Source organism: Geotrypetes seraphini, chromosome 18 (genome assembly GCF_902459505.1).
Source record: "Geotrypetes seraphini chromosome 18, aGeoSer1.1, whole genome shotgun sequence".
NCBI lineage: Eukaryota > Metazoa > Chordata > Amphibia > Gymnophiona > Dermophiidae > Geotrypetes > Geotrypetes seraphini.
Window position 1 is genome coordinate 22,056,785 of NC_047101.1, and position 27,099 is coordinate 22,083,883.

The 27,099-nt window shown below is 42.5% G+C and overlaps 1 protein-coding gene across 2 annotated transcripts in view; it reads left to right on the plus strand.

The window, feature by feature from the left end:
* The first annotated feature begins 1,291 nt into the window (after positions 1–1,291).
* The window catches only part of TNIP1 (TNFAIP3 interacting protein 1), a 109,780-nt gene continuing 83,972 nt past the window's right edge, over positions 1,292–27,099 (plus strand). For both annotated transcript variants that reach the window (XM_033927600.1, XM_033927602.1), the window contains exons 1-4: positions 1,292–1,406; positions 14,736–14,906; positions 20,837–20,992; positions 22,557–22,639. In XM_033927600.1, coding sequence (XP_033783491.1) covers positions 14,774–14,906; positions 20,837–20,992; positions 22,557–22,639 — 372 coding nt within the window. In that variant the 5' untranslated portion in view covers positions 1,292–1,406; positions 14,736–14,773. The remainder of the gene's footprint in view (positions 1,407–14,735; positions 14,907–20,836; positions 20,993–22,556; positions 22,640–27,099) is intronic.

Sequence of the window (27,099 nt, forward strand, 5' to 3'; positions counted from 1 at the left end):
CAAGGTCATGCATTAGGGATGCAAAAAAACAAACAAACCCGAGGGAATGGTACAGATTAGCGATTGAAGAGTTTATGTGCACAACAGAGAAGCGGGACTAGGGTGTGATTGTATGTGATGATTTTAAGTTGGTCAAACAGGTTGGAAAGGTGACGGCGAAAGCTAGAAGGATGCTAGGTTGCATAGGGAGAGGTATGGCCAGTAGGAAAAAGGAGGTATTGAAGAATCTGGTGAGACCTCATTTAGAATATTGTGTACAATTCTGGAGATATAAAAAGGATGGAGTCGGTCCAGATGAAGGCTACTAAAATGGTATGTGATCTTTATCATAAGGCGTATTGGGACAGACTTAATGATATACCGGTAAATGCTGCAAAATACACATTTATATCATCTATAGCAGTGATTCTCAACTCTGTCCTGGAGGAACATCAGGCCAATCGGGTTTTCAGGCTAGCCCTAATGAATATGCATGAGAGAGATTTGCATATGATGGAAATGATAGGCATGCAAATTTGCTTCATGCATATTCATTAGGGCTAGCCTGAAAACCCAATTGGCCTGGTGTTCCTCCAGGACAGGGTTGGGAACCACTGATCTACAGCAAAGTCAGCCTTCTTTTATCTCAGCCTCTTTGTCTATCCCACCAAAACCTCTTTTGTGGTTGTTTCCTCCTGTTCAACAAGCTCAAAGTGTGGTGTACCAGTCACAGAATTATATAAGCATAGAGGAGTAGATTTTTTTTAAAAGAATTTAACTGGGCAGGAGAAATTCCTGCCCAATTAAAAGCATTATTATACCATAACAGATTTGTTTACTGCAGTGCATATTACATAATAATGAGATGCAAAATACACACAGGTATACAAGGGATACCGCCTTTTTGTAGTCACACAAAGCGGTTTACATACAGGTACTCAAGCATTTTACCTATCTATCTGGTGGGCTCACAATCTAATGTACCCGGAGGGGGGGGAGTGGCCATAAGGAGCAGCCACAAAGAAGCATTTTTCTTTTCCTTTTTTAAACAAAAGCTTGCATTTTTCAATGTTCCTTTCGTAGCAAACAGAACATAAAATGTAGATCAATTTGCGTCAAATGCCAATGTTGTTTTCAAGGTGGAAGAGCTACAGAAACAAAACAAAACAAAACGTGCAGGGGGGGGGGGTGGACATGGGTACCATTGGCAGCAGTCTGTACAGATAGCGTTTGCACCCTATACTTGCTCCAGCAGCCCCACAGCCGAGGGGGCGGTGCCACGGTCCAGCGTTGCCATTGGCTGACCTTTGCAGCTGATGGGAAATTCCCAGGGAGGAGGGAGGAGCAGCAGCACTTCCTGGGGTTTGAAATAGGAACTGGCTCTAATCATGGTCTGAAACGCTGTCGCGCGCGCGTGGCTGTTGCGGGTAAGTAGAGTCCGCTGATCTCTTGGCCTTAACCGCGCAGCTGATCGGCGAGAGAGGGTTTCTGGGAGGAGGGGGGCAGGCTGCCGGACTCTCTGCTCCCAAGTGTCTGTTATGTAACCGGACGTCCCTTTCCACCAATTATTGCTGCGGGGCAGCGCCGGGGCTGGTGTCCGGGGCTCTCCTTCCGCCTCGGGATCAAAAAGGCATCGCTTTTGTTCTTACCAGGGAAAGAGAACGTGATGGCCGCTGCTAAGTGGGGAAATATGGGTTGGCGGTGCATCACATGGGATTACTCCGTCTCAGCTGCCTTTGTGTATTGCATAAAGATGCTTTGTTGCTATTTGGTTGGCTATTGCACATAAAGGGGAAGGCTGGAATACTGGTTTTGGAAAGTTATGTTATTTTACTTCGTAGGGATACACTCAGTCTTCTGCATTCACAGTATCTCCCGTGTTAAAGGCAATGGTGTGCCATTCAATATTCTAATGGTTTTAGTATGACATGCTTAAAAAAAACCCAAAATGCACTGTCAATGGTGTGCCATTCAATATTCTAATGATTTTAGCATGGCATGCTAAAAAAAAAACCCCAAAATGCACTGGCAATGGTGTGCCATTCAATATTCTAATGGTTGTAGCATGGCATGCTAAAAAAAACAACCCAAAATGCACTGGCAATGGTGTGCCATTCAATATTCTAATGGTTTTAGCATGGCATGCTAAAAAAAAACCCAAAATGCACTGGCAATGGTGTGCCATTCAATATTCTAATGGTTTTAGCATGGCATGCTAAAAAAAAAAACCAAAATGCACTGGCAATGGTGTGCCATTCAATATTCTAATGGTTTTAGCATGGCATGCTAAAAAAAACCCCAAAATGCACTGGCAATGGTGTGCCATTCAATATTCTAATGGTTTTAGCATGGCATGCTTAAAAAAAACAACAAAATGCACTGGCAATGGTGTGCCATTCAATATTCTAATGGTTGTAGCATGGCATGCTAAAAAAAAACCAAAATGCACTGGCAATGGTGTGCCATTCAATATTCTAGTGGTTTTAGCATTGCATGCTAAAAAAAAACCCAAAATGCACTGGCAATGGTGTGCCATTCAATATTCTAATGGTTGTAGCATGGCATGCTAAAAAAAACCCCAAAATGCACTGGCAATGGTGTGCCATTCAATATTCTAATGGTTGTAGCATGGCATGCTAAAAAAAACCCCAAAATGCACTGGCAATGGTGTGCCATTCAATATTCTAATGGTTGTAGCATGGCATGCTAAAAAAAAACCAAAATGCACTGGCAATGGTGTGCCATTCAATATTCTAATGGTTGTAGCATGGCATGCTAAAAAAAAACCAAAATGCACTGGCAATGGTGTGCCATTCAATATTCTAGTGGTTTTAGCATGGTATGCTAAAAAAAAACCCAAAATGCACTGGCAATGGTGTGCCATTCAATATTCTAGTGGTTTTAGCTTGGCATGCTAAAAAAAAAACACCCCAAAATGCACTGGCAATGGTGTGCCATTCAATATTCTAGTGGTTTTAGCTTGGCATGCTAAAAAAAAAAACACCCCAAAATGCACTGGCAATGGTGTGCCATTCAATATTCTAATGGTTGTAGCATGGCATGCTAAAAAAAACAACAAAATGCACTGGCAATGGTGTGCCATTCAATATTCTAATGGTTTTAGCATGGCATGCTAAAAAAAAACACCCCAAAATGCACTGGCAATGGTGTGCCATTCAATATTCTAATGGTTTTACCATGGCATGCTAAAAAAATATGCTCTCTGGTGCGTTTAGCACTGGCAAAAATAATACCAGATCCGGGACTGCGTTAGAAGAGTTGGTTGAGAGAAGGCATGTCTAATGATGCCCTTTCTCCCCCACCAATCTAACCACTCTTCCCTGAATGGGCTTCCTTTGCTGCCCTCCACCCCCCAACCAGGTGGATTCTTCCCAGCTCCCCTCACCAAAGGCCCTGGCAGTTCAGTAGACTGTGAGTCCCAAAACCATAGCCCTAGTGGTCCACTGGGACTCCTGGCCTGGCGAACCCCACCCCGAGGCAGGCCAGGTACCCAGACTCCCTCTGGGATGGCATCATCAAAATGGTGGTGCCCTGCCCAATGCATTATGGGATTAACTAGATGGGACCTAACTACCAAATAAGGATGTTTTTCCTTGGAAGTAGGCAAGCTCTGCTTTACGTGCCGGGGACTATTGAGATGGCTTTGGTAATGGTTCTAAGACTGATTAAAAGCTTTATGTGATAAAGAAGGTCCATAAAGGAACATAATGTGACTGTGTATATTGAAAGCATCATTCATTATTTCTTGAGGACAATAAAAGCAGTTGGAATCTGGATTTAAGATGTCTTAACTCTCCTTTCCAAATATGAATTCAAGACTAGATGCAAGTTCAGGTATTTTTAACCAATGGAAGGATAAACTAGGGCAAGTATTTTAAGTTCAGCAACATCCTGATTTTCTGGGAGAGGCTGGAAGAAGGGAAGCCTAGTCTAGTCCAATAGTTCCCTCTTCATTGGGCTCCCCCTCCTATCTCACCTCTGGCGCCAGGATCCTGTTCACAGCTCTCTGGGAATTTTTTTATATCCCCCCTCGCAACTCATCTTATTGCATGATGATGCTACTAGACTGGAGGCTAGGCAGTCTCCAAGGGGGTGCTGAAACGTTCTCAGCCCAACCAACCAACTTCCTAAATTCTGCGCGTTATTTTCCCCACTGTAGCTGAAAAGTAAAATGGCTCTATAGTGATGCTATACCTCTGTCACGGTCGTATTTAATTAATCCTTTTTTTTATCTTTCTCTGTATGTTTGAAGCACTCGTGTTCCTTTTCAGCACTGGTCTGTGAGTCACACGGACTGGGAGGTTGCATTCCTTTTCCAGGGTGGCACCCAGAGAGTCATAGTTTGCTACAGGGTTTGTCCAGATAGGAAGTCCTTGTGGTCCCTTTAGTTTTTCAGTGAGTAGTGACATATATGTGGTGAGAGAGTTCCCCATCTCCTTTGTCTCATACAGATCTTTGTTTCACTATAGTATGTGGCCTCTCCCTAGCTTTTTGTTTCATTTGGATGGAACTGAGTTCATGCAGCCCTTCGATAACTTTATCTTGGCTTCAGAGTTCCAGGCATGCTTTGAATCTCAAATCTCTACCTCCCATCTCTGAGATACTCTTTTGTAGGGAGTCTGGAATTAAAGCCATACTTGTCGATCTAGTCATCTATAAACTTCAGAGACTGTCAGTGGGGTAGTAAGGAGAGGGGCAGTCCTCCCCAGGCGCCATGTTTGGGGGGGGCACCGACACCCCACCTCCTCTCCACCTCTTCCCTTTCCTCCCCTCCACGTGCGCACCCTCTTTCTCCCCCCCCCCCATACTTCTAGTTGAAGAAGTTGTTTGCGGAGGTCAACAACGTGCTCTTCGCAACCCTGTCAACTCTCTCGCTGACGTCACTTCAACGAGAGGTACAGGGGAGGCGAAGGGGGGTGGGGGCGCGTGCGGCAGGCGGGATTGGGGAAGGAGCATTGCAAATAATCCAAAATGCTGTGACTAGGGTGGTGACAGGAGTAAATCGTTATGCTTCAATGTGGCCATTTTTGAAACAACTGCACTGGTTACCAGTTGCATGGAGAGTCCAGTTTAAGGTGTTGACGACTGTGGATCATGTTCTTTACGATCTTGGTATTTGAAGCAAATTTTAATTGTGTATATTCCTGGGAGAAATCTAAGTTTGGAATCACGATTGATGGTGATATTAGTTATATTACAACAGAACAATCTGCCTTTTTCAATCGCGGCAGCAAAACTGTGGAACGAATTGTCAGGCATGATGCAATCAACAATTGCTGTACCGATTTTAGGTGGGACTGGAGTGGAGACCAGACAACCAACCATGCTTTAACAAAAGAAGAAGTAAAAAAGCAGTGGAAACATTAAGCCAGGAAAAGCACCAAGCTAGAGAACCACTGTAGCTGAGTTCTCATCAGGAAAGGAACCTCCTGCAAGGACTTTATATGGAGCAGGCTCATTGAGCCCAACTCGCAGCTGCTTTCTGAAACCAGAGTCCAGAGAGAGAACAAACATAAAGGAGTTTTAGCAAAGAATCTCTACTAAGGTGGAGTGTTCATCAGAACATCTACTGCAGGGGTGTCAAAGTTCCTCCTCGAGGGCCGCAATCCAGTCGGGTTTTCAGGATTTCCCCAATGAATATGCATGAGATCTATTAGCATACAATGAAAGCAGCGCATGCAAACAGACCTCATGCATATTCATTGGGGAAACCTGAAAGCCTGACTGGATTGCGGCCCTCGAGGAGGGACTTTGATACCCCTGGTCTACTGAAAGACTACGTTTTGAATGTTCTCTTAAGCTTCTGTGGCTGGCGACATGATGTCCAGATCTCGCTGCGTCTGGGTAGGTACCTACCCAGACACGGAAAGACCCGGACAGTTGCAACAATCTTGTGAGTGTTGGAATTTACCTGTATTCTATTAGTGATGGTAAATAGTTAGTACTGGGAAGTTGTCCCATGTTTTATTCCTACAAACAACCACGTTTAAGTAAACCTTTGGTTAGAATTGCATATTCTGGCCCGGACTGACATATTGAATGAAGGCAGATTGCTGAGTGAATGTATTTGCAGTGCCTTCCAGCCTCTCAGCTTGCTGGTCCCAGCCCTGACCCTGCAAACAGTCTTAAAATATTTAAACCAACCTGCCCTGTTGCTCACTAGGCAAAGGGGTTCCAATGCAAATTCAGATTTTTAGTGTTAGAGTAATGGACTAAATTTTCTTCAATAGCGGGTGAATTTACCAGTTTTCCACATCTCATCCCATTGAACTCAATGTGAGATATACAGTATTTGCCGACATATAAGACGCACCCCTTTTTATACACATTTTTAAGAAAAAAATAATAATTTTCTACATTTTTTCATAATGATTTGCTGTAACTAATTTTATAGTTATTTATGTATACAAAAAATGTAACTAGGGAATACTGTAGTTAGGTACCTTTCAATCTTCATCCTCAAAACCCAGAAACAACGTGATGCAGACCTCGCAGCGTCCGAGAGAGAGCAGAACCGACATGACGCGCGTGTACAGTGCATATGTGTGAGACCTTGCAGCGTCCGAGAGAGAGCAGAAATGACGTGACGCGCGTGTACAGTGCATATTTGTGAGACCTCGCAGCGTCTGAGAGAGAGCAGAAACGACGTGACCGTATATTAATATAAAAAATATACCAACAAAAAAATTCAACTCACTTAATGAGATCAGTGCATATCCCTGCAACCACTTTTTTAAGGGCTTTTTATCTCTTTTATTTTAGTTTTATTTAAATTCAGGAAAAGGCCTCAGAAAAGGAGCCTACGCACAGTCTTGTCACAGACCAGGGAATTCTGCGTAGTTTTGTAATGCTCCAAGCTCCAGTCATAGGCCATAAAAACCTGAACCTGTTTTTAATTTTATTTAAAATATTTTCATAAGTGTAGCTCTGTTACTTTTATTATTTAACTTCTATGTTAACTTATAACCACATTATTGTCTTTACTTTCATTATTTTTGCAATAGTTACTCTTCAGCAACAGTCAAGCCTAATTTAGAATGCACTTCTCTCTAACTTTGAGAAAATTGATAGTTTTACTTATCTTATAATTTATTTCTTAAATAGCTGTTACTTCTCAGGAATGATCTCTCTGCCGTATCAATGTCGACGCAGGCCAGCGTTTCGCGGAATTCAAACTCTTTCCGCTGCGTCAGGGCCAACTCATAATTTTGATTACCAGCGCATAAGACGCACCCCATATTTTAAACGTATTTTGAGGGGGAAAAAAGTGTGTCCTATACTGCCGGCAAATCCGGTACTTCTAATTAAAACTTTACATTATACCATACATAACAACCCATTCTGCCCCCCCATAACTCCTCAAGTAAAAATTACTTAAGCCTTCAAGGGTCCATAACACTTTTTATCAGACTCAATTACAATCAAGTTGACGAACCAAGCAGACAAGCAAGGACAAATCATTTAAAAGCCATGTTTCTAGAGGGTGTCTAACCTAAAGGCATTGCATGTCATCTTCTAAATTGAAAGTGCTTTTTCTTCATGACTCTGATGCGTGCTTCTGGGTGCTAGAGCTGCCTTCTATTAACCCAGTGGATAGTGCAGTGAGCTGAGAACTTGGGGAATTGGGTTTAATTCCCACTGCAGGGCCTTGTAATTTTGGGCAAGTCACTTAACCTTCCCTTGGCCCAGGTACAAACCCCCCACCACCACTTAGATTCTGAGCCCACTAAAGACAGAGAAAGCACCTGCATATAATATATTGTAAATTTTGTTGAACAACAGAAAAACAGTACTGTATATCAAATCTATGACTCCCCTTTCCTAGCTGATTAAATGGAGTGCTCTATCACAAATTTTATATACAAATATTAGTGTTATTTTATACCACGGAGATATTTTATTGATATGCAATATATCAAGGATAATAAACTTGAATTTGAAACTTGGGACTTGCGGGCGCCAAATAGGAAACTCCTCCTCCTAATTTTGAGTGCTGCATGAATGAAATGCATGTTCTTTCATATGTGCTGAAGCCAGAGTGGGGGGCGAAATATATGTTTTAAATATAAAAAGGTATCTATCACTGTTGAAGAATATCATTATGACATGGCTCCTGTTCTCCAAACAGTGCTTTTCATTAATGGAACATTTACCTGGCACTGTGGTTAGGTACACAGCAGACGTTTGCTACCCTGGTTGCAAGCAGCAGTACAGTTTCCGTGACAACAGGATGCAAGATGGGTGACTATGTCATACCTACCAAGAACAAATAGATGGAAACGGGGTGAGGATTTTTTTTTTCCTGACACATCTCATTTTCTGAGCTTTCCATTTTAAAGAATTAGTAAGAAAAATGAAGCTTATTCTCGTATTTGAACAGATTTGTAATGTGACTAGTTAATTCTGCACGTTTAAACCCAATGCGATTCTGTTGTTTAATCACCAACCCAATGAAGAGAGCATAGTTCTCAAAATCCAGTCACAGATTTATTGTTAGTCTAATAAAAGGTACCACCTACAGCTTTTTGATGAACCTTGTTACTGCATGCTATAACTACAGTAAACAGCTTCTCATTGCTGTTTGGAAATTCTTAGAATTCCTAATGGACTTGTCAAAAGGCGTCAATGCATGCCTTCTTCATCTTAATTCTATACATTGTTGTCTATGTACCGTGTTTCCCCGAAAATAAGACAGTGTCTTGTATTAATTTTGGGTCCAAAACACGCATTACAGCTTATTTTCGGGGATGTCTTATTTTTTTTCATGTGCAACAATCATCTCTCCCTTCCTCTTCTCCACCCCAATTCTTCCTCTTTCATTTCTCCCCCCCCCCCCCCATACGCAGCATCTTTCCTCCCCTCTCACCCATCCCCTTGTGCGGCATCTTTCTATCCCTCCCTCCCATCCCCCTGTGCAGCAGAACCCCACCGACCCTCCCTCCATGAGACTGACATAGCTCCGCTCCAAGGCCTCCAAAAACAGCGGCGGCGACAGCGCAATGACCGGGCTGCTTCGCGGCCTTCCCCGCTGGGGCTTACTGCCTGCCGCATCATCGATGATGCCTTCAGTGACATGGCAGAGGGAAGGACCTGGTGGGGAAGGCTGCAAAGCAGCCCGTTCAGAGCGCTGTCGCTGCCTCTGCTTTAAGAGGCTTCGGAGCGGAGTTATGTAGGGTCTCATTGAGGTGGGGGTTGCTGAATCGACGAGTCCAATATTTTTGGCGAATTGGGCAGGGATGGAATCAGGAACATTTGGGAGGTCGATCTTAGCGAGGGCTTATTTTTAGGGTAGGGCTTATATTAGGAGTATCTTTAAAAATCATGCTAGAGCTTATTTTTGGGATAGGCCTTATTTTCAGGAAAACAGGGTATGTGCCATTTGTGTGCATAATAAGTGCTTGCTGATAATTGGTTGTTATATACAAATGTGCACTAAATTCTATTCTATAAGGTAGAGCCTAAATGCTATAACCCTGAATTCTGTGTATGGTACAGAAAGATCAGTGCCGAAATTTAGGCGCAGTGTCAAGAAGTGCATGCAAGTAAATTGATAAATAAGCTATCAAGTGTAAATTGATGAGCCTTAATCAATAATTACACTAATTGAATAACAGTGGAGTGTTATTCTTTAATGCCCCATGCCTAAAACCTCTAGTGTGCAACTCAAAATGGGGCATGACCAGGGAGGTGCGTGGGCATTCTAAAAAGCTGCATGCACTGTTATAGCGCCATCTATATGCTGAAATGCCATGAGTTGGGCGCTAGCATTTACCCCAGTTTCAATTGGCATAAATGTACTATTATTGAAAAATTAAACTTGAGGCTTCTGGCCTGCACACATTTCACGCGCTGAAGGTTCCCCCCCCCCCCCCAACTAAAAATGTTATAATGCATCCTTATCGCTCCATGGTGTGACTTCACCTTGAGTATTGCGTTCCATTCTGGTCACCTTATTTCAAAAAAGATATAGTGGAACTAGAAAAGGTTCAAAGAAGGGCAACCAAGATGATAAAGGGGATGGAACTCCTCTTGTATAAAGAAAGACTAAAACAGTTAGGGCTCTTTAGCCTGGAAAAGAGCTGAGGGGAGATATGATTGAAGTCTACAAAATTCTGAGTGGTGTAGAACAGGTATAAGTGGATCGATTCTTTACTCCATCAAAATTTACAAAGACTAGGGGACACTCGATGAAGTTACAGGGAGATACTTTTAACACCAATAGGAGGAAATATTTTTTCACTCAGAGAATAGTTAAGTTCTGGAACACATTGCCAGAGGATGTGGTAAGAGTGGTTAATATAGCTGGTTTTAAAAAAGGTTTGGACAAGTACGAGGTAGGTTTAGGTGCTTACCCCCGGATTCTATAAATGGGATCCAAACGTCATCCTGAGATCTGTGCGCTTGTAAATTAGGTCTCCTTTTACTAAACCACGTTAGCTATGAGCGTCAGAGCATTTACCTTGCCGACCCGCGGTGGAAACATCGAGCACGGTTTAGCAAAAGCCAGCATTCGTTAATGAACTGTTGACAATCAATTATTGATATTAATTGGCTTTAATTTGAATTAAGAGTGCTCAACCCGGAGTGCACTGAGCAAAAATTTTTCCTTGTGCTTATTTTTCCAACGCCTTTTACTGAATCCCAACCCTTAATGTACGGTTTAGCATGCAATAACAGGAAGTGACATCGAAGGGAGGGCTGAGGCTGGTGCAAGCAGTGGGTTAGAGATGCTGCTCGCTACCGACGATCATTTGAAAGAGGTGGAGAGAAGATGAGAAGAAGTGCCAGCTCCCCCACCAAGATGGTGCCCAGGGCTGTCCACCCCCACCCCCCCCCTTCTGCAATTAGCATGGGCTCATGTAGCATCTCCTAAATTGGAGGGACACTAATGCTTAAGTACCTGAATAAATTAATGTAAACCGTTTTGAGCTCCCTTGGGAGAATGGTATAGAAAAATTGAATGAATAAAGAGAGCTTAGAGACATAAATGGGATGAAATTAAGTTTGGAGGGTAGAATGTCGACTATGCATGCTAGGATCGGAGCATTAATGATATCTGTGGCTGGCATAGGACTATGGAATGCCTTGCCTGGTATCCTGCTGTTTTGTATGGGGAGGATGAATTTTTCAGAAAATGCTGAAAACTCAATTATTTGCCAATGCCTTCTTATGCTAAGGTATATTTCAGTTGATAATCGCCTTTTAGAATTTTTCTGACGTCAATGTATGATTTAAAGCTTGCTTGTATTTCCGAATTGATTGAATTTGTGCTCTCTATCCCTATTATAACAGGGACGATTAACGATGTTGTTTAGACATGTCTATGTTATATTGATAATCGGAGGGAAACAAGATTTTTATGTATGTGATTTGGAAACCGCATAGTTGCATGCGGTATAGACGTTTTTAAAATAAATAATGTGGGATTTGCATAGGGATATTTTGGGCACAAGTCCTATAGTTGCCGTGAACTGATTTTCTGAATTTAAACCGTGGCAGCTGCAAACTCTAAAGCACTTTAGTAAAAGTAAATTAGTGCATCCTGAAATGATTTTAGCAGAAACTAGTTGACGTTGTTCCTTCATTTGTTAGGTAGTGTGCCATTTGTCGATTCTCTACCAAAACAAAGGCGTGTGAAGCTAACCAAACAAATTTGAAAATCGGGAAAAATTCATGAAAAAAAAAAAATCTAGCTGAATTTTTCTTGCCTGTGTACATCCCTACTAACGGCAAACTTCTCGTTTTGCCATGGAAGTGATCTTCACCACATGGTTTTTGGTTGGTTGGGTTTTTTTAAAATCACAATCGGCATTTCACTTTTAAGACATGGAAGACATGCGGCCTCTTCTGCTCTGCGCTAATGGCGCCGAAGCCGACAGAGAATGAAAGGGCTTCGGGATTGTTTCCGCGCGGCAGCCGTTAGCGCGGCTTTGTAAAAGAGGCCAATAGTCTAATCTAGTCTTCGGTTTATATTCCGGCTCATCTCCTAACAGAGCTCGACTCGGTTCACAAATAATTAAAGACCAGAATACATAAAAAGATGCGAACATGAAAAAAAAAGAATGCTAAAGTGCTATCAATTTGTCAGTTCAGTAATAATAATAATAACTTTATTTTTCTATACCGCCACAATCTTGCGACTTCTAGGCGGTTCACAAAGAAGAAGAGCTGTACAGTCAGCGAATTACAGATATTGTGTAAATAGCAGAGTTTTTCGGGCTTTATGAAATTGTTGAAGCTGACCTATAATCTAACAGAGTCAGGGAGTCTGTTCCAAGTTTCTACCAGTTTGAACGCAAAAGATTTGGCTAAGCTTCCCGACAGATTTGATTCCCCTTTTTTGGTCATATTTAACCCTTTATTTGGCATTGTTTCTTAGAAGCAATGTGCGTTTCTATCAATGGGCCGGGGGGACAGTCCGCCCCGGATGCCATTTTGGTGAGGGCACAGTCACCTGTCCTCCCCGAAATCACCCGCTGCTTCCCAGCATGTGTACCGCTTCCCTTCCTCTGAAACGTTCCTGGCACGGACAGCAACCCCCAACCTGACATCACGCCAGCCGTCGGCTCTTCCTCTGACATCAGTTCCTAAACCCGCGCCTAAGAAGTGATGTCGGAGGGAAGAGCCGACGCTGGCGTGACGGCAGCTTGGGGTTGCTGCTTGCGCCAGGACCGTTACAGAGCTATGGAGGGAAAGAGAAGTGGTGCACGGCAGGGAAGGAGCGTGTGGAGGTGGGCGGGGGAGGGACATCTCTTCCCCTCGATACGCCACTTGTTTCTATGGCTCTTATGGGAGATCGACTTTATTAAAATAATATTAAAACTTGGCAAACCATCTAAAAACCTCTAGGACGCAGTCCGCTGAAAAGTGTCTTAGAGGTTTTTATGTGGCTTGCCAAGTTTTAATATTATTTTTAATATTAATAACGCCCATCTCAGGAACATCATGGATGTTCTTCATGGATTTGTATGTGGAGATCATTGGGTCAATTCTCTTGTTTTCTTCTGCTCAGAGTCTAAAAATCAGATTACAGTTGTGTATATACTCTAAGCCACCCCAAAAATTTTAAGAAGAATTTAGACATCTTTACTTTGAAACTTTAAGTGAAGTGGATCGATACCGGCGGTTGCGGGAGGACCCTTGAAACAGCAGTGTGCGAAGCATGTCGGGTCCAACCCTCCCAAACCGAGCTATTTAATTAAAGAATAAATGGAGCGAAGATTGATGAATTGAATTCAAAATCAGCTATATAAAGCAAAGTTTTTAAAGATTTATTTATTTATATATCTTTAAATCTTCATGAAATTTGCTGAAGATAAATTGATTAAAGCACTTTTGAGGGATGAACAGAGTAATTGTAGCACGCAGCACGGTGCACTTTACAACAAATAAAGAAGAAACGATTTAAATAGTATAAAGGAGCCGATGAGGAAATTACCACATAAAGCTCACCGCTATGAAAGATATTTGATGCGGTGGAGTGGTGGGGCTGAGGCTCATAAATTTACTGTCTAAATTCTTCTTAAAATTTTTGTGTATGAGTTACTAGCATGAAATACCCTGTATGTTGGGACGTGACGCAAATGTAATGTAATTTATTTCTTATATACCGCTACATCCGTTAGGTTCTAAGCGGTTTGAAGAAAATATACATTAAGATTATAAATGAGAAGTAAGAAGGTACTTAAAAAATTCCCTTACTGTCCCGAAGGCTCACAATCTAACTAAAGTACCTGGAAATGAATAAAGAAGAGAAAATAAAGATGGTTGAAAAAAGAAAAATTCTATGTGAACTTATAGGATGGAAATTAAACTGACAGTGAAGAACTGTATGAAAAATACATATTGGAATGCAGTTAGAGAGGGTAGGTTACAATCTATTTATGGTATTTGTTTAATTGGAAGGTGTTAAGGTGGGTCATTTGGGGGAAGGTTATCTGAAGGTAGGTGAATCTTCTGGAGGTAAAAGAGGAGGGGTTAAGATATTTGGATGAATTTTTTGAAAAGCAGAGTTTTGATTTCTTTTCTGAATGTTTTGAAGTTGTCTGATATTGTCATAAGATTGGAGATGGAATGGTTGATTTTTGCTGCTTGTGTTGCCAGAAGGTTGTCAAACATTTTCTTGCATTGTGTGCCTTTGAGTGGGGGGAAGGCGAAAGGGTTCGAGGTTCTTCTGTGTCTTGAGGTGGAGATTTGGTTTAAGCGGTTATTTAGATAGGAGGGGGAAGAGCCGCGTACTCAGTCTCCAAAATGGCTCTGTTGCTCTCAAGTTACCCCCAAGCAGCCGTTTCACCGTCTGCCTATTAAAGGGCTAAGAGTTGAACATATAAAAAACCCTTTTGATGGTAAAATGCATCACAGCCTCCAGGGACTGTAATTGTTCCCGTGACTAGGTTGACATCAAATATTCTAATTCTACTCAAAGCGAAACCATGTTTGAAGTGCACCGTCCCTCTGGGTAATCGTATTGAGTAAAGGACTTCCCGGAGAAAGTAGCTGAGGTTTCTGTTTAAAAAAAACAAAAAAAAAATTATTTTGAAGTGTTTCTCAAGTGTGGAATTTGTTTCATGCTTGCATCATGCGGACTAAAGTAACGAGTCATCTTAGACTGTCTCACATGAGCCTCACATGTTGATTCTTCATCACAGCGAGGGGGGGGGGGTTGGGTTTTTTTGTTCATTGGTTGTCATGCTTTGTGAAACACAGTTGCTGAAAGTAATCTCTCTGTCTTTCAGTGATGGGGGCACAAGAAACGGATGAATGAGTGGCACACATGGAAGGAAGAACACCCTATCGGATTTATGACCCCGGTGGAAGGAAGGAGGAGATTACAGTGGCAGCTTTTGAGCAACTGGTGGAGGAAAATGCCTTATTAAAGGAGAAAATGAAGGGGATAAAATGCTTAGGTATGATTTTTATTTTTTTTTATTTTTCCCCAATTAATAGCCATGCACTAATGTTGTTATTCAAGTGTAACCATTATCAAAAATTAGCGCCTGTGCCCTTACAACCACTCACTGGCTCATGTCGACCGCACATGCCCAGAAGCCCTCCAGACGCGGCTTTGAGTTCAGAGGCCTTCCAAAATCCAGACAAACTACCAGGTTTTGGAGGTCCCGCCATCGCGAGGGGGGGGGGGGGGAGGGCAGAGCTGAAGGAGGAGATGCGCCGGCGCCTGTGATGGCAGTGACAGGCTCGAAGTTCGCTACGGCACACCATTTGTGATTCATTGGGTCATAGTAAGCACATGCTAGCACTTACCACAGTTTAGTAAAAGGATCCCGATGTGTCTTTCTAAAAACAGTCTCAAAGTCTACTTCGACTTGCAGCCTAGTCAGCCTTTTAATAAAACCACCCAATAATGAATGGAACAGAATAATTGGGGTTCCCCGCACCCCTTTATCCAAGATACTAGAATCTTGTAATCTTTGGCCCTTGGGTGATATGATCGCATAACATTCACTGCTCACTTCTTACATCTTACCATGTTTCCCCAAAAATAAGACCAAAAACACGCATTAGGGCTTATTTTCGGGGGGATGTCTTTTTTTTTTTTTCATGTACAACAATCATCTCTCCCTTCCTCTCCTCCACCCCAATTCTTCCTCTTTTCTTTCTCCCCCCCTCCATATTCAGCATCTTTCCTCCCCTCCCTCCCATCCCCCTGTGCAGCAGAACCTTACTGACCCACTGTGATGCAGTAGAGGGAGAGCCCCAGTGGGGAAGACCACGAAGCAGCCCATTCAGAGCGCTGCTGCTGCCGCTGCTGCTTTAGGCGGCCTCGGAGTAGAGGTATGTCAGGTCTCACCAGGGTGGGGGACGCTGAATTGACGAGTCCAATTTTTTGGGGGGTGAATCGGGCAGCACTAGTGTCAGGGATGGAGTCGGGGAGTCGATCTTAACTAGGGCTTATTTTTGGAGTAGGGCTTATATTAGGAGCATCTTTGAAAATCATGCTAGGGCTTATTTTCGGAGCAGGTCTTATTTTCGGGGAAAGAGGGTACTTACATGTTGTGGTTTTCTGTTGCATTTGTTGAATTACGAAAACCAAAGAGGATTGACCCCCAAAGTATCCACAGAGAAGAAAATCCAGAAGAAACCAAAAGAAGCTCTGTGGGATGACGATGTTCCTTAAATGGACTTTATTTGAAAAATGTCAAAGTTCCAAAGGTATAATAAATCCTCCACATAAAAGTAAAATAATCCACATGAAAACCTTAAAGGATCTAGTCCACTAGGGACGCAGGACCCAACACGGTCCACGTTTTGACAAAGAGTCTTCTTTAGGAGGTCCCTGCGTGTCCTATAATGGTGAGTACGTGGAGATGCTAATATGTGGTGAACCGCAAGTAAGATGCTGCTTGCATCCTATTCACTTTGGACCCCTGAAGATGCTTTTGATATTTAATCTAACAATTCTAAGGCCAGTGATTTTATCATATTATATTATGCTTTTATTTGTTTTCCTATTGTACTTTTCCTTTGTTTTGCTTTTCTTTACTGAATTGTATTTCAAATCCCTATCTTACCTTGTGTTATGAGAATGATGTATTAATCTTCAACCCAATGTTATTATTTAAAGTTTGTATTGTATTGTCTTTTGTATTGCATTATCCTTCATTGAATGTATTTTAAATTGTTCATCGCTTAGAATTTGATTAAGCGATTAATCAAGAGAAATATTAAACTTGAAACTTGAAACTCTTTGATGAAACACGGACCATGTTGGGTCCTGCGTCCCTAGTGGACTAGGTCCTTTAAGATTTTCATGTGGATTCTTTTACTTTTATGTGGATGATTTATTGTACCTTTGGAACTTTGGCATTTTTCAAATAAAGTCCATTTAAGGAACATCGTCATTCCACAGAGTTTCTTTTGGTTTCTTCTGAATTTGTTGAATTACCCTTGGCAGTAAACCGTCAACAGAAAGTGGGATATTCTGAAAGCCATCTGGAAATAATGCCCCCTACAGGAGGGGCTGTAACATCCTGAAAAACCTGGAAATGCACTATTTACAGTGGTTTAGGTCTGTTTTCCAGCACTGTTCTTTCACAGCCGAGCAGGAGTCCTCCAACAGAGACGCCTACCGGTGCCTAACACTTGCCATGCCAAAACTCTGCCCTTAACCACATCTACTTTTAATGTAGGTGCCACTTCAATTTACGCATGCAACTTAAATTAATAATTAATCGGGGGGGGGGGGGTATTTCTGTGGCTTTTAATGGCGTTTTCAATTACCACGCCAATTAAGTCAATTTAAAAACTTTGAGTTCCCCGTGGAACTTGACTCGGTGCCATTGATAGAATCAGGGCCAAAATGCTTAAAATAATCAGGGCTAAAATTCTTAAATGCGCCTCCCAGAGCTGCAGTGACTTTATTTATTTATTGCCGAGACATTGCTTACTGAGAATACTTTAAATCTGTGTTCACTGTCGATGATTCACCCTCCATAATTTCCTGGGTATCATAAGAACATGAGAATAGCCTTACTGGGTCAGATCAATGGTCCCGTCAAGCCCAGTAGCCTGTTCTCACGGTGGCCAATCCAGACCCCTAGTACCTGGCCAAAACCCAAGGAGTAGCAACATTCCATTTTACCGATCCAGGGCAAGCAGTGGCTTCCCCCATGTCTTTCCTCCAGGAAATTGTCCAAACCTTTTTTAAAACCAGTTACATTATCCGCTGTTACCACAACCTCTGGCAATGTGTCCCAGAGCTTAACTATTCTCTTGAGGGAAAAAATATTTCCTCCTATTGGTTTTTAAAAGTATTTCCGTGTAACTTCATCGAGTGTCTCTTTGTAATTTTTGACGGCGTGAAAAATTGGTCCACTTGTTTCAGTTACTCATTATCATCGGTTTTATGCTTAAACTTGCAGTAGATAATAAGCATGTGCTAAATTTCTTTGCACTCAAGGGAAAAATTGTTTAGAATAATTTATATTCTACCCTTCTAAGATGCTATTAATAACAATACAATATAAAACAGTCAACATAATATAATCATATGTTTAAACTCTAATAAACATAGATCATTCATTTGGGTGGCCACGTCGTATAGAGCACACACAGTTCTGAGGGATTGTGCCCTGAGGAAAGCCGAATAGGGTGAAACATATTGGCAGTACTCTATCCCTCTTGGCTGAACCACCCAAGATAAGTTCTAACTTTTATCAACTATTTATTGAATTAACACAAAAATATAGCATTGCACAAAAAAAACTTTTAAAAAACTAAAGAGACCCGATGACGATAGGGGGCATAAAGCCAGTTGCTATGAGACATAATTGAGCATCTGGTGGCACCTCTGAGGGCCTGAAGACTTTTGCTAATAAACAGTTGTAATATAGAAGATATTGTGGGGAGGGCTATAGTGTATCCCACCCCTTAGGTTGCAACAGTACGCATTCTTCTATAAATATTTTCCATCTATAAGCCTATATACTAAACTCTAATAACAAGCATTATTTAATGTATGCTAACAGTGGGCTGCTTTTACTAAGCTGTGGTAGAGATTTCTACCACAGCCCGAAGCACTAAATACTCCAGCGCTGTTCCAATGTTCCAAAGAACACTTCAAGATCATTGTACAATCCCTCATACTCAGCTCCTTAGATTACTGCAACAGCCTCTACCTACCTTGCCCAAATACTATGATAAAACAACTACAGACCGTTCAGAACACAGCTATCAGTCTCATCTACTCGCTCAGCAAATTCGACCACGTCACACCCGCCTATGTAGACTCTCACTGGCTTCCGATAAAAGCAAGAACTCAATTCAAACTCTACTGCTTACTTTTCAAAGTAACCCATGGTATGGCCCCCAATTACCTGAACAACCGTCTTTGCCGCTACCGACTACCCAGATCAAGAAGAACTCAGAATCTTTTCACCTTCCCCCCTCATAATGGTACCCGACGTAAGAAACTTTACGACAGCCTTCTAGCAACCCAGGAAGCGAAAATTGACCCCACCATCACCAAACTGATGATCAAAACAACAGACATCAAAGTGTTTCGGAAAGAAATCAAAACATTTCTTTTCAAAAAACACGTCCTTACTTAATATTCCCCTCCCCAATCGCACATGCACTCTCCCCAGCAAATAGCACACTAGTCATCCCCTTGAACCTCATTTACGAAAAATATCCAAACTCCTAAATAAGCATCTCCCTTAGGTATCCATTTAACCTTCTCCTAAATAAGCATCTCCCTTAGGTATCCACTTAACTGATTCCTTCAAAGTTAGGTATCTTTCTTCAGTTGCCTATATTGTTTTCCCCACTGAACCTTGTAACTACTTGAACCCTGTCAAGTTATTCTATCGATAAATCCAGATATCTTATACTTGTATTTCTGTACCACAACATGTAATTTACTTAAATCGTTGTAATGTAATTCTCTCGGTAATGTCCTGATCTCTTTTAACTGTAATCCGCTTAGAACCGCAAGGCACAGGCGGAATAGAAATCACAAATGTAATGTAATGATAGGAATTCATATGTCTTCTTACATCAAGATGATATTGATATTGAGGGAGAGGTGGCCTTCTGTTAAATATTATTTCCTGCAACCAGAGTGATGTTGGCGGCTTCTTCGCAGCTACCAATGGCACCTGCCAGAGATTTGGTTGTACAAAAACTGGAAAATTCAAGTGTCAAGTTTTTATTAAAATTTGATTTGATCGCATATCTTGTTTTACTAAGTGAAATACAGTAATAAAAATAGCATTAAAAGACATACAATTACAATTTAAGAACCGAACATAAAATAGGGTAAACTAAACCGATATACAAAGAAACTAATACAATTTGCAATCACGGACCCAATATCCTACTAGCAGGGCAATCCTGTCACTAGGTGCTAATATTTATGCATATGTTATATGCTAGTGTTTTATTCATTAATATGCATATTTACATACATGTCAGCATGCAGCCTGCAATTCTGCAAATACCTGCTTAACAGTGCATTTTTACAATGGACAGAAGCGGGCAGGGCTCTTAATTCCATGCATAACTAAGTTACATATGTATCTGCCGGTGACGGGATAATCGCGTGCCAGACACCAGCGCACCGACAATCCAGCGCTGACAATTTGGCGCAAGAAAGAATCGCGCCACGGGAAAACTTCATTTTAAAGAGCTCCGATGGGAGGGGTGTGGGGGGAATCCCCCCCCCACTTTACTGCATCGTGTTCGCACTACCTTTGGGGGGGGGTGCAACCCCCCACACACATTATAGAGAAAACGGAACTTTTCAAAAAAAAAAATCAGAAAAAGTTCTGTTTTCTCTATAATGCAGGGTTCCAACCCTCCAACCCCCCCCAACGGCAGCGCGAACACTATGCAGTAAAGTGGGGGGGGTCCTCATTCACCCCGCTTCAGAGCTCTTTAAAATTAAGTTTTTCCGAGGCGCGCTTCTTTCTTGCGCCGAATTGTCAGCGCTGGATTGTCAGCGCGCTGGTGTCTCGCGCTCGACAGACTATGAACCGTATCTGCCACCCTTAGGTGCTTAAGCTTACGCCGCCCCCAAAACTGGTATCTGTGCTTGCGCCTGTATAACCAATTATAAAGGGAGGTAGGCTATACCGCACGCTGTCCAAGATCTAATTGTAGGCGCTGTGTTGTAGAATTGCCCCTAGATGGCAGGGTTGTGCAATGCCTTGCAAGTCCCTTCTCTGTCCTTAGCCCTCTCCACATTAAAGGGCTTTCCTTGCCATATTGATGTTTTGATTCATCTTCGTGTTTCCTCCTCGTTTTTCCAGAGCAGGTCCCTCTCCCTAGGCCATCTTTCTGACCTCTCCTTTTTCACCTCTCACCTTGGTAAAACTAGGAGAGCTCATGGAAGAGTCTCAGATGGAAGCATCCAAGCTGCGGCTGAAGGCTGAAGAACTGGTGAAGGATAATGAGATGCTCAAGTCATCATTGGCTCAGAACCCCTTTTCCTCCCCTCTGAGCCAAAACGCCTCTCAAGCAGTGGGAGTAGACGGTATGTTGTCCAAAGCCTTATGCCGTTTGGAGAGCTCTCCCTGCAGTGTTGTATTTTGAAGTCTGCAGCCATTGGCTTTGACTAAGATCACTGATATTTATGATTCCTTTACCTATACAGCAAAAATTGATCTGGACATCTTTTTTTCAGCAGTGGCTGAAAGTCACTTACATTCAGGCAGTGGTATAGTGAGGGTAGGAGGTACCCGGGGCGGTGGTACCCCCACCCCTGCTCCTTCCGTGCCCCCCATGCCGCACTCACACCCTCCCTTCCCAGCCCCGTACCTCTTTAAATCTTTGCCAGCGCGAGCACCTTCTCCGGCCTGCTGCTCGCGCTGGAGTTTGTTTTTCCCTCTGATGTCACTTCCTGGCCTTACGACCCAGAAGTGATTTCAGAGGGAGCCAGCCTGGCGCGAGCAGCAGGCCAGAGTAGTTGCAAATTTTAATAAACATAAACACTGGTGAGGATTGAAAGAGGTATGGAGGGGGGGGTGCGAGCTTGGCAGGGAATGGCACCAGGTTTCAGCAGGCTTAAATCTGATGTCCAGAGTTGGGTATGGAAACCAGCGCTATGTGCTAGTCTATAAATGACACATGGGGGGTGGATAGTTTGCAACCAGAAATAGTTTCAGACTGCCAGCATCTTCTTTCAGATAGGTCTTAGCGTATCTAAATATTTGAAAGTAATTCCATAAGAGCCTGAAGTGCTAGGAAAGTGCCTATTTGAAACTTATATGGAGGATTGGCCTAGTGGTTAGAGCAGCTGCCTTCGCACTCTGAGGTTGTGAATTCAAGTTCCACCGTAAGTCCTTGTGACTGTGGGTAAGTCACGTAACACTTCATTGCCCCAGGTACAAAATAAGTACCCGTCTAAAATGTAAAAATCGCTTTGATCGTAACCACGCAGAAAACCCAATAGATCAAGTTCCATCCCCTTTACTCTTATTCTATAAAGAAATGTAGACCAGTGTTTCCCAATCCTGTCCTGGAGGACCACCAGCCAGTCAGGTTTTCAGGATAGCCCTAATGAATATGCATGGAGCAAATTTGCATGCCTTTCACCTCCATTATATGCAAATCTCTCTCATGCATATTCATTAGGGTTATCCCCAAAACCCAACTGGCTCGTGGTCCTCCACGACAGGGTTGGGAAACACTGATGTAGACGTCTGCTTTTTTTTTTTTTTTTATAGAATGCTAGCGCAAGTGGCAAAACCACTCCTTTTTCTAAGATGTGAACTCTTACGGCAGCCACTGAAGTAATGATAATGCTTACTTTGAGTTTTAAAGTACTCACATTTAAGAATTTAGAAAAACTCAATACCTAGATTGCAAAGTGTAGATCTATGCGCCGCCCCCAAAGTATACCCCATCGCATCCAAGTGCATATTTACAGAATACCATTTAGCTGGAAACTGCTCATTTAGGGACATATGTGTTCACATACATATGTAAAAGACTAGCACGCCATCATTTATACGCATGGTTCCTGCCTCAAACTGAAAGACTCTTTATAGAATTCTCCTTTTTGAAGTTCAAACTTTGAAACGTCTCCTCTTTTACAGGATGTGGCCAGATTCTTGACTCATTTGTTGTCCCTGGTGAAAATGAAAAGGAATCTAAGAGCGATCGGAAATCTTCATCTAGTGTGAGTCTCGAGTCATCAAAACCGTGAACTTGTCAAAATGCAGGGTTTTTTTTTATTGTGTAAATGAGGGGTTTCTCTGAATGTTAGCTTCACACAGATACTTTTTCTCGGCTCACTATTGCACATGAAAATGACTGACTGAATTCTGTTAGCATTTCTAGAAGGTTCTCCTGGCTGATTAAATCATTTTGAATACCAGGCCTAAGGTTACAGAATGAGGGTGATGTAGGACCAGAACAACAAACCATTAAGGATTGACGTATATGAAGTTACATAGAACATGACGGCAGAAAAGGGCCACGGCCCATCTAGTCTGCCCACACTAATGGCCCACCCCCTAACTACCTCCATGAAGAGATCTCACATGCCAATCCCATCTTTTCTTAAAATCTGGCATGCTGCTGGCCTCAATTACCTGTTGTGGAAGATTATTCCAGCGGTCAACCACCCTTTCGGTAAAGAAATATTTTCTGGTGTCACCATGAAATTTCCCACCCCTGATTTTCAACGGATGCCCTCTTGTTGCCGTGGGTCCTTTAAGGAAAAAGAGATCCTCTTCCACCTCGATAAGGTCTGTGACATATTTGAACGTCTCGATCATGTCCCCCCTCTCTCTGCGTTCCTCGAGTGAGTACAGCTGCAACTTACCCAGTTGTTCCTTACCCAGTTGAGTCCTTAGATCATCCTGGTGGCCATTCGCTGAACCGACTCAACTCCGCACATCTTTCTTATAGGACAGTTGTCAACTTTCCCACTTCATGAGATAAATGTCTAATTTTTATGCCAAAGGTATACCAGTACATTTTAGTGAGGGAAGCCTGTATTTTATACTGTGATGAAAAGAATCATGTTCAGATAGAAAAACGGGATTACCATAATACAGGAACTTTGGTGAATTTGGAGAATGAGAGAACCGATTGATTGATTGATTGTTTTGTTTCTTAAGTTGCTGATTTGAAACTGGAGAGTACACACCTCTGTGTGAGGGTAAGACTTATGTCCTGCTAGCCTTGATTACATAACAACATAAGAATTGAAATACTGGGACAGACCAAAGGTCCCAGGTTCCAACAGTGGTCAACCCAGATCCTAAGCATCTGGCTAGATCCCAAGTCGTAAAACAGATTTTATGCTGCTTATCCTAGGGATAAGCAGTGTATTTCCCAAAGCCATCTCAATAATGGCCAATGGACTTCTCTTTTAGGAAATTATCCATACCTTTTTTTATACCCTGCTAAGCTAACTGATTTTTACCACATTCTCCGGCAACGAATTCCAGAGCTTAATTGTATGTTGTGTGAAGAAATATTTTCTTTTGTCTGTTTTAAATCTACTACTTTGTAGCTTCACCACATGCCCCCTAGTCCTAGTATTTTTGGAAAAAATAAAGAAGTGATTCACATGTACCCTTTCCACTCCACTCGGTATTATATGTTTATTTGATTATGTATTTGTTTTTATTATGTGTTTCTTTTAAATACTGTGTATGTAAATCATGTAAACCGTTTAGTTTTAAACGGTATATATATTTTTAAAATAAACAAATAATAAATATTTTATAGACCTTTATATCACACCTGAGCCGTCTCTTCTCCAAGCAGAAGAGCCCCAGCAGCTTTAGCCTTTCCTCTTAGGGCAGTCGTCCCATCCCTTTTATCATTTTTGGCACCTTCCTCTGTACCTTTTTCCTTTGTTTCTGTTGGTGAAGCATGATCAGTTGGTCTCTCTTGGTGAAATGTGATCTCCTGCAGTGGACACATGAGTTAAGCCACTTCCTATGCCAATTCTAGAACTGGCCACATCTATTGCAACACAATAGGGAAACCCTTGTTTCCAAATTGTGTTGCAATAGATGTCCCATGTTTCTCAAAGTAATTACAAGCTGACAAGATGGCTTAGAGATCAGTACTATGAGAATCTTCAAGAAATCAAGCAAAAGCCTGCTCCCATTACTTGAGTTGAAGAAAGCAAGAGACCAATGGGTGCTTGTTATCATTAGGCTTCTTAACTATTTCATTTGCAGTCCTATAATCACTCGTATGCATTTCCAGTCCTAGGGTGCTGCAGGGGGAATCAAATGCAGTTCCCCTTGTTTTCAGGCTGCTGTACTGACCATTAATGTCCTCTTCCACTCCATAAAGGACTCTGCTCTCATCAAAATGGTTGGTGTAGGGGGTGATTTTATCACTGGCTGGCCTAAATCTACATGCCTCTGTCGGGAACCAGTAGCTTAGTGAGAGTGAGAGGTGCCTCTTCCCCGCCTCCGCCCCCCCCCCCCCCCGCTCCTTCCCCTGTACATCTAGTTGTTTCTCCGCACGAGCACCAACTTCAAAGTGCTCCTCGCGACTGCGTCAGCTCTCCCTCTAATGTCACTTCCTATACGCGGGTCCTGGAAGTGACATCAGCGGGAGCTGATGCAATCACAAGGAGCACGTTGAAGTTGTTTGTCATGGCGGGGGGGAGGAGTGGGAAGAGGCAGGGAGGAGGAGGGGGAGGGGTGCTGGTGCCCACACCATGACGCCTGGAGCCATGACGCCTCCCCCCCTTACCACACCACTGGTCGGGAACATGTGTACCTTTGTCAGTGGGCATAGCCAAGGTCTACAGGTATGGACATTGACCAAAATCTTTTCTCTGTACCATCTCTAAAAGTTATCGTCACGAGACGAGCAGAAATATTTTCAGTAGCAGCACCTCAATTATGGAATTCACTGCCCGGATATATCGGAGGTGAAATTGCTGTAGACAAGTTTTAAAGTTCTTTGAAAACGTTTCTTTTTAAAGATGCTTTCAAAAATTAAAATTCACTAATCGAATGCATTTCTGCAGACTTTCTGTTTTTTTTTTTTGTTTTTTTTAGCATTCTGTTCCTGCGTTTTAGCCCCTTCCTATTATGTGATCCTTCAATGTTGCCTTTTTCTAAAAATTTTGTAGTTCCACCTAGAGAATGACACGGTGGCTGTTACCCGCGGGTAACCCGCCAAAACGGTGGTGAAAAACCTGTGTTCACCGTGGCTACGGGGACAAGACCATTCACCGCCCCTTGGAGCGGTGAATGGCCTTGTCCCCGCAGTTAAGGGAGGGAACGCGCGCGGTCACCTATTGCACGCCCTCCTTACTGCCGCTGAGTCTAAACATCTCCCTACTCCCTCCCTGCCCCTTACCTTCGTGGCCGTGATTTCTAAACTGCCTTCTTACAGCAGCCGGAGCGTTGAAGCTGGGTGTGGCTGCCGTAAAGGTCATCTCTGACGCAACTGGATCTAAAATGGGAATACACAGTAGATAAGTTGCGGTATAGACCCGACGTAGTCCGTGTTTCGGTCAGGAATGGCATTCTTCCAGGGTCCGGTGCACTATGAACCACAAGGGATGGTATGCTGATAAAGCAAGACAAAGTATTGTGCATTGGTGAGTCTAGCCGATAAAGTGAAGCCGCCTAGTCCTTTCTTTCTGCGGACTAGGCAGCTTCGCTTAATCAGCTACGCTCACCAATACACAGTATTCATTCATTTATTTATTTATTTAATTTAAAACATTTGAATTCCAAAGTGGCTCACAATTCAACATGTCTGAATTCAAGAGGGCCTGGGATAGGCACGTGGGATCTCTTAGAGAGAGGAAGAGATAATGGTTACTGCGGATGGGCAGCTCTATGACCTCACAATGCAGGTGCACAGAGCCTTAGCCTATAGGAAGAGGAAATGCAAATGTTAAGAGCCTTAGCCAATAGGGAGAGGAAGAGATAATGGTTACTGCGGATGGGCAGACGAGATGGGCCATTTGGCCTTTAATGGCCATCATGTTACAATGTTTCTATACAACAAAAAACCAAAGGTGAAGTTATAACGAGTAAGAGAAAAGATGTTTTCTTTCTCTTGAAGAAATCCCAGTATGGGAAGATTTACTCCATAACCTGAGGCTTGTCTCTGCATATTAAATTTAAATCTAAATATTAATTAACTATTTAATAATTATAGTCTACTGTACTTTTTGATCTTTTAATGGCTCTTAATACAATGTTTCTATAACCATAAAGTTCTATGACATCACAATGCAGGTATAAAGAGCCTTAGCCAATAGAGAGAGAGAGCTTCTAGGGAGGGAGAGAAGCATGTCATCTATTCCAGCGTATACTTATGAAGGAATTTTATTTATTTATTTATTTTTAATAAAGTAAAATTCTGGAATCTCTCATGGCGCATCCGGAACCTCTTTGGGACACACCACTGTGTCACGGCACACAGTTTGAGATACACTAATCTAGAGTGTGGTCTTGAGGGAGAGGGAAATGGTCAGATGCCAGCATCCTCCTGATTCCTCTCTGGGTTTCCCCCTTGCACGCTTCTTGTGTCTCCAACTACGTCTTCACACACCACACTTGTAAGGCCCTCCCCCGCCACATCCTCTCATACCACTCTTTGAAAATCCTTCCCTCGACCACATCCTTTCATCTCCTCTTT